The 14,731-nt window shown below is 38.7% G+C and overlaps 1 protein-coding gene across 12 annotated transcripts in view; it reads right to left on the bottom strand.

Annotated features, from left to right (window-relative positions):
* LOC124158546 (disintegrin and metalloproteinase domain-containing protein unc-71) overlaps window positions 1-14,731 on the bottom strand; it is a 967,603-nt gene that overhangs the window by 590,381 nt on the left and 362,491 nt on the right. For 11 of the 12 annotated variants that reach the window (XR_006864826.1, XM_046533688.1, XM_046533691.1 and 8 more), the window contains one exon: window positions 3,097-3,222. Coding sequence is in view for 11 of the 12 variants with exons in the window: in XM_046533688.1 (XP_046389644.1) it covers window positions 3,097-3,222 (126 nt within the window). In the remaining variant the exon portion in view is untranslated. The remainder of the gene's footprint in view (window positions 1-3,096; window positions 3,223-14,731) is intronic. The other variant, XM_046533694.1, reaches the window with a different exon arrangement.

The following is a 14,731-nucleotide window of genomic DNA, read 5'->3' as shown; positions in this document are numbered from 1 at the left end:
TCTTTTGACACATTATCTGACTAGTATGTGCCAGTGTATTTTATATTTAGCATACCTACAATTCTCTGCACCGCCATGTTATTTGATGCTGTTAATTTTTTTTACTTTTGACACTATTTAAATTTTTTATGCAGTAATTAAATAGACCATTGAAACCACTCAAAATATTTTGCTTATACTTAGCGAAGAAGGGATCTGCCAACTCAACATCGACCCTATAAAGCCGTTTTATTGTATTGACTCTCATTATTAATATGCTTCTAATTCACTCATTCTGGAGAGGAAAACGGTTGAATTTTCGCGTAGTTAAGCTCCCTCCACAACACCGAAGTACATGGAGGAAGAATTCGGAGGGTTGCGTGTAGACAACCCGTAGTGATATGTTGCTTCGACATATCCTGAGGAAGAGACAGAAGAACAATGGAAGGTTGGCAGAAGAAAAGGGGTGTGTATGGAGGGAGGGTTTTGGAGCACAAGAGGAAGATTGAGAGTGGAGAGCTTAAGGTATTCGAATGGAAATTCCATCCGCCGTCTTAACCCCTTAGCGTTCCTCAGGTAAATGCTCTCTTCGCCGAATCGACACACACACAGACGCAGGGCATCAACTCCAAGCGGTGTTGGATGGGAAAAGGGGTCCTTTGCTTTGGGACGGCATGTTCAGCACCTTCCCATCATCCAGCACGCATGAGCGCAGTCCATCATCTCCATTTCAAATTGCTGTCGATCTCATTGCTGGCGCACCGATGCGAAGCGATTCCCCGAGCACGAGTTTCCCGTGTCCATGACTACACCCGAACAAGTTCGAGACGTTCACGCCGCACATACTGTGTTCCGTCCGAATTGTTGACTTGCTCTCATGTCTGTCGCGCTGGTTTGCAAAATCTCGCATCCAGGTATGCTTTGGACTACCGAAAATTTTTAATAATCATTCATCATTCAAATAAAAATTCGTCTAGAAAAATAATTAACAACTAATTTCTGGAATTTACTGGAGAAAAAGTCAGTGAAGAAGCAAAATCGAGTAATAAAATTAATTTAGATAAAACTGCTATAATTGAAAAGTGGTGCACAAACAACCTGCCAAATTGCCCCTATTCATTGTTATGCTCCTTTGTGTTGCAGGTAAACGTCAACAGGTATGTAATCCGACCACTCTGAAATTTAAATGACATTTGTTCCATTTGCCTTATACTTGAATGAATTACTCACTCTATCCAGTGGCCACGTCTTCATATCGACTCAGGCTTAAGAGACCATCCAGTGATTTAACATTGAAATTTAAGGCATTGACATGTAAACAATCTGCTCGTCTATGACGCCGGAACGATTGCTGCACCTACAAATAACTCCGTGGATAAACGACCAGTACAAGAAACGATAACCAAAAACAAATTTGTGAAGACTTATCCCAGAAAAGAGATTTAAGGAACTTTCAATGACCATGGACAACTTATAGTTGAGCTAATTACCTCCTAAGAAAGGGGTTCGTCATAGTATTCCCGCATTACAACCAAATGTTTGAATAAGGTGGGTGAATATTGCTATTTCAAAACTTTTCACTAAAGATGAACTGGATGTATTCAATATTTACCATAAGTTACCTTTGGGAAAGATAAAACAAAATTTTATAAAAATGGAAAATTCAATGCAACCATACCATAGAAGAAGTGCCTGAAAATGAATGCAGATGCAGTTACAAACGTAAACAAAATTTAGACATTGAACAATCGAGCAACGTGCAAGGCAACAATGAAGGCATACAACACAGAATACAAACACAAGCATGTAAGCAAGTATGCAGCATGAACTGTCCAAGATTGGTATTAACTGCAAATGTTCGCAATGATAGAGTAGAGATCTGGTAAAATTCATTAGCATGGGTATATCAGCTAAAGGGGGCGCTAGGGATAAAGTTTAAAAGTTGATTTCAGCTATCTCATGCCGATGACTTAGGAAAAATGAAGTACTTACTCTGGAACTTACGCGTTACCAATGTAAATGTTATTGCCTTTGACTTTGGGCGCATCGAACGCAACTGTAATTTAGACGCAAGTCTATCACGGCAGTAATTCCATTATAAACTATGCGACTTGAATCGGGCCGATACATAACAATTAATCACAAAATTTACATGGATCATCAGTTATTGATGGTCTCAACATGTGAAGTGACGAAAATAAATGCATTTGCACTGAAAAAATTAGTCTAATAAATTGCATGAACTTGAAGGTTGTTTTAGAGATATATCTTATTCACTAATTATATTGTTAACAAAATTCGTAGTCTCAATATTGCGTCAGGAAAAGAAAGAGTACAATTTATCGATTCTCATAGTATGTTACAGAAGTAATATATTCTCACATGAAGAATTTTTTTCGCTCAATCTAATTGATCAACTGCAAAGTTGTTAATTCAAGCATTTCTTGACCGAAAGGTCACTTGATACGAAACACTATGCACCTTATTCTGTAAAAAATGGAATTTTGAAACATGAGATATCAAATACACATTACGATTGCGTTTAAATAAGTGTCTTCAGCAATGGGACGATTTCTTTCGTTTAAAATAAACCCTCAGACTAGAAAACTAGAAAACAATGTGCAGATTCACGCCTCAGAATGCGAAGAAGTGAGGGGGTCAAAAGCCAAGGGGTACAAGTAATTTTTTTCAAAAAAGTTAGGTACAGAAATTAGGTCCACGAAATGGTTAATGGCGCATTTCATTCACCACTCACTGCCAGCACAGGACCAGATGGTCACCCCTGGCCACCAAGTTTTTGTATATTCCTTCTATCAGTTTCTGTACGTAACTCAGTTTAGAAATAAATCCCTTGTGCCCCTTGACTTCTAAACCCTCAATTATCTTCAGGCTGCATGTCACTATTGTTTGCAAAAATCCCTACTCTTGGACAGGGCGAGAGGGAGAGAGAGCACAACGACAGCGTCTAACAACAATTGTACACACAATCCACATAACAGAAGAGCAGGCAGCACGGATAACAGACGACAATTACGTTCAACAATCAATGCTCGGTTGCTTAGTTCGCGTGCTATTGTTTTTTTTATTGTTCTCTCCTCCTCAAATCGTGTCCGTTACCTTGCTGAGAGAGCCATCGACGCGAGCCCGTGTCCCCGATGCCCGCCTCGCTCCTGGTGCCGTCGCGGTACTCACCAACGGGACTTTCCTCGTTCCACAAGGAGTCATCGAGGGTGTACTCTGCCTCTGTAAAAAGCGTCGCCAGAAAGAGAAGAGAGAGAGATAGGAGAGAGAGAGAGAGAGAGAAAGAAAGATAGAAGAGGAAAATAGATGTGAAAAGAGAGAGAGATAGAGTCGAGGGAAAAAAATAGGCGCGGACGGGTAAAAAAGGACCAGGTGAGGGTGGGGAAAAGGTTTGGTTGAATTAGACATGATGGTAATGATGGCTTGATCAAGAATTGTTAATTTGAGAAATGACAATGCAGAGCACATCGCATTCTTATGAAAATTCACCTTAAGGTTCACAGTTTGAATTACATTCACAACACTACAAGTTGGGTCATGGATATAAGCTACGTAGAGGTTAATTACCTCAGTTCTATCAATGAGATGTGAAATTAAATCTTAACATGAATCTCGGAAGCATATATTCTTTGAATCAACTGTAAAATGATTACAATTTATCAATATGACAAACTAGTACAAATCATGAAACATGCATATTATTATATAGTCTACCATTATCTATGCTTGACGGAAAATGTCAGAACATTGATTTGAATATGGCACTGAAAAACGCTCGAATATTTTGGCAGTCCTAATTTCTTCGACAAAAAATAATCAAAATCCTACAATAAACGTTTACACTTGCGCAAATTTCGTTAAAATTACTCACTCCTAAAATACGTGTGCTCCTCATTCAATTTGTTCATGATGAATATGATGTTGATATATGTTGAAATCAAAATCAGTTTTCATATCGCGAAATGCTGAAAAAGAGAATTGCTGAGCACTTACAAGAAAAAAATCATTGAATAAATAATGTGAGTCCTGTTTTGTAATACCACGATAAAAATATGGAATTAATAAGAAAATAGTTTAGAACTATAATTTTTTCGTCAAATTTATTCAATTGTGGCTATACCTTGTTATTTTAATATTTTCTACGATCCATAATTGCAGATAAAAACGTTTTGAAATATTGAAAGTAAATTAAATAAAATTAACATATTTAAATGAAAACGATGAGAAACAGAGATTAAAAAATGCCACCTTTTTAGCGAAAACCACTGAAAGCTTTACCAAAGGATTGAATTATTTAATATAAAATTACGGTAGCATTAGTTAACGACCAACATTTTCATGATCGTTATGATATGGTTAGGATAAGGTAGGTTAGGTTGGGCGCGGGGTTACGCGAGCCAGAGAAATGAGAGATAAATCGTAAAAAGATACGTTTAACAGCTGCAATAGATTCAGATTCTTTCTAAGATCAAGAAGTAAGCAAGTATCTATGAAAAGAAGGTTATACATCAAAAAAGCAAAAAATAATATTACATTAGAGCTCTATTCCTTTCGATTTAATGCTTACACTGCATTTCATTCGGCTAACATCGACCATTAACTTAGGCGTGCAAGTGAAAGTATTACATTTATAGGTTGTCATTAGGATATTTTGAGAATCGGTTGTCAGAGTTCAGTGGTATAGGAACAAAGAATAAGTTTTCATACAATAACGAGATGGTATGCAATAAAAAGAAGAGATAAAAAATTAAAACATAAAGATGTTTGACACAAGAAGTGAATGATAGGAAATTTGAGCTTCATGCCGGTTTCATCAAAGAGTGTGTATTAAAATAAAATAAATCACATTGAACACAATGAACATATAAAGATAAAACTTACTTTTCAACTGAGGAAAATGTTTTTACCCAAAAGACGATGAATGCTTTATTTAATAAAAAAAATTCTCTGTAACAAATAAATATTAATAAAGCCTAGTCAAGCATAAAGCCAACAGCAATAGGATTTTTCCATATAATAAACAATCGATATGGCATCATCCCAAGCGCTTGGATGAGAATTCTACAGCTAGTTACAATCAAAGTTTCAGTCAATCAAAGCAGTAGTAAATAACGCTTAAGCACCTTATAAGCAGATAAATTAACCTTGAAAGCAAAGTTCAGAAGCATCATTTGGACGAATTAATTTTCAAATGTAATTTTCCTGGTTTCATCTTCTTTCCACAGATTTTCTAAGACGTGTGATGATAAAAATTATAATTATATAGCATTGTATTCTAAGTAGAGCAACAGATTTAACTTATCTATAAGAAGAAAACATAACAGGCAAACAGAACATATGTATATAGTATAACTCACTGAGAGTGTAAAAGGATTTAAAAATAATATTTTTCATTTAGAGGTCGCTATTACGCTTCATAATTGCTTTCTCTTGAATCATAATAAACCTCAAGTAGACTTTGCGAAAAGTACCCCACAGGTAGCTTTCTGGTTATAAAATTATACTGTTGAATCTTGTAATGAACAGTTAATGGCGCTGTTACCTCACAAAAACGAGAACAGTGTTGTCATTACGGCAAACACATAACAAGAATATGGCGAATACGCGCCGTGCTCCCGTGACGCCCTTTGCGGACCATACGTGAAATATTTAGCAATTGATGTAGCACTGCAGTAAAATCTATCACAAGAGGAAGATAAAAAACTGCAGAAAAGAAAGGATTGAGAAGTCAATCTCTCAATGGCCATTCAGGGATAGCATCTCTTGCGCAATATATTCAACTGATCAACGTTCTATTAATGACGAAGCTTCCAATCATACGTTTCTTTGCACTATTGTGTCATAAGTTCACTTAATAGAACCCTGGTCGCCAGTTATAAATAGTTTTCAACTGAAGTTTTTATGTAATTTCATTGCAGTTAACATTGGAATCAGTCACAACTCTTTCCGCAGCATATGAACTTCTCCTGGAATATATTTTCTTTTCCCATGAAATTACTTAACTTATCAAAATAATCCACCACAAAATTCTCCTGGTTGGTGGCATAATATAATGAAAAATGTACATTTATCTGAAAGGGGAGTTTGGTAGCCTAGTGGGTAAAACGCTTGGCTGCCGATCGAGGGATCGCGGTTGAAACCTTCGGACATCCCGAAACAAAAATCTTTGGAGTTCGAGGAAGCCCAAGGAAAGGAACTGGACCGCCGACCCTGAATGTGTGTTATTCACACCCCCATAGCTTAGTTCAAGGTGAGCTCTACCCTCACCTATCTAAAGTAACCATCGGGTTGAATCACTGAGTGAGCGAAACTTTTTGTTAAATGAGCCTCAGCTCGCGTCACTTTCATTGACGTTCTTGGCACATATACACCCTCAGAAGCAACACCCCCTCCTGACTGTGATGTCCTCCCCTAAAAATTTTGCCGCCGGCAATACTACAGGCATTGACTAAGAAGTATCTACTTCAATCAAGACCAAAAAAGAAAATAATGGTAATTTCAATATAAAATCCAACGGATGAAATTTAATTTCTTAATTTCTCGAGGAAGCGCCATGAATTGATGCCGCTGGGTAAGTAGGCTCTGACGATAAATAGACGGTGAGTACGCAGGCAACTGGGCCAAAAATTGCATTCTCTGTAAGAGAGATAAAATCATAACCAGCGTCAATATTTTAGAGGATTTGTCGCTTATTTTATTTCTCATTCACACACAAATCTCTGGGGCTTTTTAAATTATCCAATCGCTTTCCTTTGAATAGCGTGTAGTTTGAGATTCTGACCACGGCTTATGATATCTTTTACACAGATATTATCATTGATAAGGCCTGAAAATGTATTAAGGCTCGATGAATCCTTGCTTTATATAGTCAGATAAAAATTAATTTGCTGTTACATCATCTTATGCACAAATAAACAGCAAATATTTTTTAATATAAGGGTGCCGTAAAAAGTATCGCTAATGAGAAATATTTCAAGCAAAAGCCATCATAATAACATGGCAAAAAATCAACGGAACCTGAAGTTTCTCATGAAAACTCATCGGCGCCGCTATATTGCATTTATTGAAGTGTGAATTTTTGTAACACCGTGGCGTGACAATAAAGTGGAAATTTCCCCCACTCTTGATCAATATTTACTAAACTAACAATATCCACTCTCTCATTAATAAGCTAAGATTTCGTAGAAACGGCGGAAGAGGAAAAAACCCATTTATGATCCTGAATCTTCCTTGGAATCTAAACTCCCATGAGTGAAACAAGCATGTTATGTCAAGGCAAAAAATTGGAAGTATAATAAATAAATTGAAGAATGCGTAAATGTGAACTATATCTACCGGATGAATGTGGTCAGAAGAGTAAAGGAATGCTCTTAAAGAATGTACTAATGAGATGCAGGGAGAGACGTCGCCCGGGAAACGCGTGTGTGAGACTCGCGCGGGTATCAGCGCTGAATTTGCGTGCGGGTGAGATATGACGCGGGCGGAAATATGCGAGGGGGAAAAATGTACGCGCGTTGGATAGGATGGGCCCTGGGCAGTTGCTACGAGAAAGGACAGCTATTCCAAGAAGAGGAAAGTGAAAGGGAGGAGATACGAAGCAGAATATGAATAGTAGTCAAGTTGCGTGGGTAATATATGAGGCGTTTACGCCATAGTCGGAACCAAGCATTTTCTCAAAAATACGAAAATAAATATGTTGTTCGCTCCTCGATAATTCGAGCCTATCCTTCTTTTTCCCATTTTTCCCCCTCCCTTCCCGGGACTTATATCGGACTTGTTTTGTTTTTAATTGCATTTTGCGAGGGTTTTCGCTACTTGCGATGAGTTGGGTGAGAGAAGAAGTCAAGTTGAGAATAAGTTGTCAAGATGGCACAAGTATGTGCTATTCACCAGCTCGATGAATGCCAAGTGGCAAAGCAACTATTCCAGTAATCAGAACCTACGAATACACCATTACCTCTGCTCAGTGAGTGAATTTTCATACATTACTACCTCCGATATACTATACTTACTATAAAATGTTCAGACACATTGCTATCGGTAAAAGTTGCTCCCTGGCAATTTCGGCTATCCTGAGATTAATTAGCTTGAATTTTAAATATTACAGAGAGAAAAATTTAATTAAACCCCCGCGTAATCTCTGAAAAATGTAGGATACTGTAAGCAGGAGACTCAAACGGGAATTAGAGAGATTCAGATAAAATAAAAAAAAATACCAAATAGTATCTTCAACCACTCAATTAATCGACAAAAAATAGGAAAAAATTGAAAAATATTATGGCTTAAGTACTAATGTAACGATGCGTGACCTTCCGAAACTTTGTCAAATTTGCCACCTTCCCCGCCAATACCGTACATTTCCTGCCATACGTCTCTGGGGAGGCTCGTGGGGCAGTCCGGGACATGCAGATGAGTGGTGGGGCTGCCGCCTCCAAACGCCGCCCTGACCCTGCGACTTATCCTGAGGCCGCCGCGCCGCTGAAAAACCCTTAACCGTTCCCCACGCAAAACCTCCATGCCATCCCTTAAAAAACCTCACAAACCGTACCCCTTCACTAAAGGTACACCATCCTATTTCTTCCCTTCCCAACAACCCCTTCGAAGCCCAACTGGTTTCCCCACTTCCCAAGCCCTACCCGCTGAACCCTGGCACCATCTCCGCCCCACGCACACGGAAAACCTCTCGCTGAATTATGCATGGGATTAAATTTGCATCGCTTACAGAGAAACGAACGGTTTTGGAGCAGAGATCACGGCGGGTGGAGCGGGAGGATAGACGGGTCGGGGATGAGCACTAGGTGGTCCCGGTGTGGGTGGGGGGGTTTTAGGTGGGTGGGAAAAAAACCCATGTGTCAGGTCAGGGGATAAGAGTGAGTCGGCGGGAGAGGGAGCAGGAGGCGCGTTTTTCTCGTGTTTGCCCGGCAATGTGCGTTTTGCATTTCCTAGCCACGAGATGTTGTCGGGATTTCAAGTTGGAGGGGAGAATGGTAAAGAAGGGGTTGATTTAGCAAGGTGACCACCTAAAGACCTGACCTTCTGTGTGCAGGATTCCAGGTTCAAGTCCTGGCTTAAGTTGAGTTGCTGTTTAAGCTGCAGTTTCTCCTCCGTTGTGAGTAAATGGATCCGTAAAAATTATGAGAAAACTTTTTTAAATTCCTTCGCTCATGATTGATTTAAAATAAATATTTGCAATGCATCACATGTGAATTAAGGCTGGAAAATATTAAAATTGAGATAAAAAATTTCTGCTTTACTTCAATTATTTCCCAAAAAAAGATTTGAGCAGATAAATTTTTCTCAGCCTACAGTAAAAGACTCCGATCCCTAATCTTTCGTGATAGAATCCTTTCATAATGATAGGGAAAAACGCTACATTTTTAACATACTTATCTATTTTATCGTCATTCTTTCCATGAATTTTGATTACGTAAGTGATTTCCATGGATTCCCCGGTATCAAGTCGTTTGTGAAAGCACGGGTACACCTGGTGAGAAAGGTGAAGCATAATCTCGAGGCTTTTCTGGGGTTATGGTGAGCAAGAGAACTCTAGTGAGAAAAAATGGGCATTATCCATGTGGGAGACGTACCTACTTCTATTGAGACCATTTGGAACAACTTTTGGGTTCCTAAAAGGGAAAACGGACAATGTGAGACGAGAGCACGATTGAACAGGTACGTACGAGTGATCATAGTAAAATATATCAATGTAAAATAAAAGAAACGTATTGAAAAAACTGAAGTTTAACGCACGCGTAACTTAATTCACTCAACGCGACCTCGATCGAACCTCTTTCCTTGCTTTCCACGTACAATACTGGTAAAATATGTAAATTTAAGGAATTTTTTAGGATTTAGGAATGCAAGGTAAAGTTTTCCGGCATTCCATTAAAAAAGACTGGACAACTGCAACTTAACTTAAGATTCTAGTCACTATGTACATTAAAATATCCCTCTCTCCCTCATAAAATCATTTATTCATTGTCTCCTCATCCTTTTCAGTTACAGTTTTCTTTACTTTTCTTCACAACCAAAAACAATAATAGAGATTTTTACTTAGGTCTTTTTTTTATTCTGAGCCCAATTCACAATTCAAAATGGGTTCTTCTGATACGCAACCCTCGCTTAGTATCGATGTTGAGGATATAACGTCGCGAAGGGTGGCTGTTTCTGTTACGGATTGATTGTTCAGGGTGTGATGTTGAGGAGGGATAGCTTTTTTCTCCAACCCTTCCCCTCGCACTTCACTGGAAAAAATGACCTCTCTCTCTCTTTCCTTCCTCATTCCGATTCGAGTTTTTGGCCAACGATTTTTTGAAAGGGATCCAAGAGAACCCTTTGCCTGGGAATGGAGACACGAGAGAGAGGGAGGAGGAAGACACAGTGAGGAAGGGGTTGGGAAACGATCGGGGAAGAGCTAAACCAGGCGAGAAGGGGCCGAAGCGAATTTCAGATGACGCTCTTTAGATGCGGAGGAATGGGAGATATCCCACGGCGGCAGCCTTACCCTCCGTCGCTCCGCCCGCGGCGCCTTGTCGTTGACCCTGGGACACGCCCGGATAAATTAAGCAACACATGAGCAGACCTTTGTTTGCCAATTCATAAATAGTAAAACGAACTCGAAGAATAATGCGTTTTATAAATCAAAACAGCCTTTCGTTCCCGTTGTAAGCAATTTATTTCCAAACTTCACGCGCTGTTGTAAATTTTAGGAAGAACATGCCAATTTTTATCAAGCGAGAAACACGTACGTTATTTGGAGTAGAGCTGTGGTTCTAAAAAAATTCCCGGAAGAGTGTTTTCAAAGCCCTGCTATCCTGCTATTTCACATGAATATAATGCATAAATACTTAAATAAACTTATGAATTGAAAAATATATTGAAAAATATGCGTAAAAAATACGTAAATTAAAGTACTGATGCAATTCCTCAATTTATTGGAAGTGGTGCTTAAAAATCGTAAGTGTAATTCTACATCAGAATTAGTGATAGATTAGATAGTGATAGCAATAATTAAACAAATGAAATATACTTAACTTCACCATTACGATAGCGTTTAAAGGTGACCAGATAGAAAGAAATATTCTATAAATTCCGTTACCTGGCTGACTTCTACCTATGGAACGTTCACCAGAGAACATATTCACTCATACAGCCTTCTTACACCCAAGAGGTTGGTCTGCGAGGTAAGAAGATAGAATTTTAAATACCAGTGGTCGAGAGAACAACGTCAACTATTATTGGCGTTTTCGGCTGTTTTACAAAGCCTTACTTGGTGGTAAAAAAATACGCTATTTAGCCCATATACTTCTTCTAGCATCATGCCCAAGAAATTTTTAGCCCAAATTAGGACAAATTTTAGGTAAAATCAGAAAAGAACGTTTTCCAGAGTATTCAAGAAAATATAAAAACCAACCATTTCAAGAATTTATCAATTTTATTTCAAAAACTGAAAATCAAGCAGCGATATATATTTGTTATATACACCAAGGATGAAATTTTCCATGAAAAAAATTGGCGTAACCGGGTTTGAACCCATATCTGCTGATTGACGGTCAGGTATGCTACTAGTTGCACCACCAATTCATCTCCTTTCAAGGCGTATATTTTTTACCGAAAAAAAGTGTTGACCCAGCCAGATATTCGCCTTGGAAGGAGATGACCAGTGATTATTGGTGAAACTGGTAATTTACCAGACTGGCAATCGGGAGAATTCGAATTCAGGCGAAGCCAAGCATTTTTTAGAGCGAATTCCATCATGGTATGTATATTTTTTGCCACCGTGAGCGTGACTACTTACAAAGTTACTCAATTCTTCCAATACTTTGAAATGTATGTTTGAAATGGTTTTGTTCGTGCTTGACTATTTTTATAATAAATAAAACAACAGATATACGACGTTTAAGCCTGTGCCTATGGTTTCGTTGGAACAAAAAATAAGACGTTTCGATCAAGAGCGAAGAGCTTAGAAAGCGATCGCTCCCTGCCATTCAGAAATGCAGCGACTGAAGCAAATATCGAGACCCCATTCCAAATTGAAGAACAAACTCAAGACCCGAAACCGTGGTGGGTTTCCTGTTCGAAATTCACCGAACGCCTTTCGCTCGCGCAGAGCCATGCATTTAAATTGAACATATTCATCGCGGCAACTCCCACGCCTTCTGCTTGAAATGGCTGAGGTATAACTGTCATATGGTCAATGATTGCCACAGAAAGGAGAGGCAATGGTGGGTTGAACGATGGGAGGGTGGGCGGGGGAAGGGGGTGGAAGGTGAAATATGAGGGATGGAGAGGTTGCAGGGGTAGAGACGCGTTTTGATTCGGGAGGATAGGGATGAAAACATAATGGGGGAGGAAGGAAGAGTATCTCGGGGAGAGGACGGTGCGGCGGAAAAAAGGGTTTGAGGAAAGAAGGAGGGATAGACAGACACGTGGGTAAGGGACGAGGAGATGGCGGTTTCAGATGGAGATTATGGTGATGAGTCTCTGTTAGATTCCCCGGAAACTTATGTACACGATAAAAAAGGGTAAGAGAGACGAAACGAAAGGTGAGAGGAAAGAATTCGAGAAATAGCTGGAAACCGACCACATTTACGGCATCCTTAGGTGGGATCTTTGGGCGGATTGGAAGAATTGATGTTTCGCGTTCGGAAAATATAAATACGGATCCTATTTGCATAATTTTCCTCCTCCAGCCATGAACCCACAGCCCTGCTGAGTCTGTGCGCGTCTCTCAAAATAAGAAGAGAACACCACTCACGATCTCCGAGACGGAAATTAATATCGACAACAGATGGCACAAGGGTTGAGTAAAAATTGGATGGATGAAAAGGGCGAGTAAAACAAAACAAAGAACAACTATAAAGCAAGTTTCAGGCATGGAAATATATACGCATAAATCAGGAGTCTTTCTTGGCATCATTGAGTAGGTACAACTTAACCAAGATGGATATCTATCTCTATATACCTAAACGCTCATAATGAAGAGTAGGGAAGCATATTTCGTAACGAAAGCGGTTTTTACCCACTGAAATCTTTACTTTCCCTAGTATGTCCAATTAGGTTGGATATAGATCAAAATAAAATGAAATTTTCATTTTTCCTTTCAAATCATAGACCTACAAACGTAAAAACGTTCGTAGACATACAAAGTACGTTTCTATTTTCAAAACTTGATCGGTGATAATTCTACATGCTATGAGAAAATAATGGACTATATGGAAAATACATTTTTATTGCAATTAGCATAGAGTTTTTAAAATACATAGAGGATTTGTCTTTTTACAATTTTTAGGAAATGTGATCAAATACCGCCTAAATGATAAGTAAGACCGTGAAGTGTCCTAATTGTTAGCGTGTAAGAAATCGCATATGCCCAAAGTGCAATGTTACATGACTATCTCACGTTGAAGATGTATAAAATACCTTACTCTGCCATTAGCTATGAACAACAGGATGAAACTTTAGCCAACATATAACGTAACACGATACGCATTCGCATGCATCGTATTTTGAGAAATTTTGCACAGAAAATAATTTTCCCCCTAAGTACACCAAGTACAAGGATATAACTTTTATAATTCGTAACGTTTCTCAAAATGCAAAATAAAGGCGAGTTGTTTCCTAGATGGGTAAGCCGCTAACGAATGAGAAACACAGGATCAATCACAAGGGGTCTAAATTCTCGAGAAGCGAGCTTTACACGTGTTAATTGATACCAAAGCTGGTAGGTATCATTAAGACCGCCTCTCATGCAGCGAATCGGTTTTCCGTGTCAACTTAACCCGCACGATGAAGCTTAAGTCAGCGGCGCATGCCGAGGCAGCAGTTCAAAGCACACGCGTTTACTTGATACCTTAGGCTTTGAAGAAAAGGAGACGGTTTATCCATCAAATTCTTTTACAGGGGTTTCTCGGAGGATTGAGGTCTCCTTTGATTTCAATTCCCTCGTTATTTCCCTCGTATCCTTTTCAAGCCTCTTGCTTTCATACCCCTTTCCCTTAATCCTCTAAATTCGTGGAAGGAATTCTCACTTTTAAATTGAAACGGGATAGTAAAGATACTCGTAATCCTCCATCACAGACTTCAGCGAGCAGAGAATATTGATTCCTGAGGATTGTGCCACTTTCTTCGGCGTTAAATCATGAGCATTGAATATTTTTCCTATTAGAAGGATACCAAGAACGCTGTTACATGCGTAGTTGCATTTGATTAGATATATATTGATATTACATTCCAAATAAAAAAACAGTGACTCTTCTTCCTAGCTACTTTTGAAGTAATGATAAGAATTTAGCTCATATGTCTGTAATCAAAGTATTTGCATGTGTCCTTGCTCACATTACATATTGAACAGAATGGTGGCCCTTACAGTACAAGTTTTGGCTTCAGATAGAGAGTTCAAGGATTCAAACCGAAGATAGGATTTTCTCAATAAAGTAGTGAACCCGTCCCATCTCTCCAAAAAAGAGTTATATTCGCACACCTGTGGCGCAGTCTGCGGTGATTTTTATCCTAACTTCTCCAAGCCAACATTGTAGCGAATACTAAGAGCGTGAGTTAGTGTGAAAGACACAAAACGTAATTGTTTAAATATACCTAATATTAGGAGTTAAAAATTGTGGAGTGAATGTGATGGTATTTGTAAATTATCACTAAGGAAAGTAAAGGTATTTTGCGATAAAATATAAATAAAGCAACGATATCAAATACTTTACTATTTTTTAGCCACCAC

This window comes from Ischnura elegans, chromosome 5 (assembly GCF_921293095.1).
Source record: "Ischnura elegans chromosome 5, ioIscEleg1.1, whole genome shotgun sequence".
NCBI classification, from domain to species: Eukaryota; Metazoa; Arthropoda; class Insecta; order Odonata; family Coenagrionidae; genus Ischnura; species Ischnura elegans.
The sequence above is the reverse complement of the archived record's forward strand: the minus strand, read 5'-3'. Positions and strand labels throughout refer to the sequence as shown.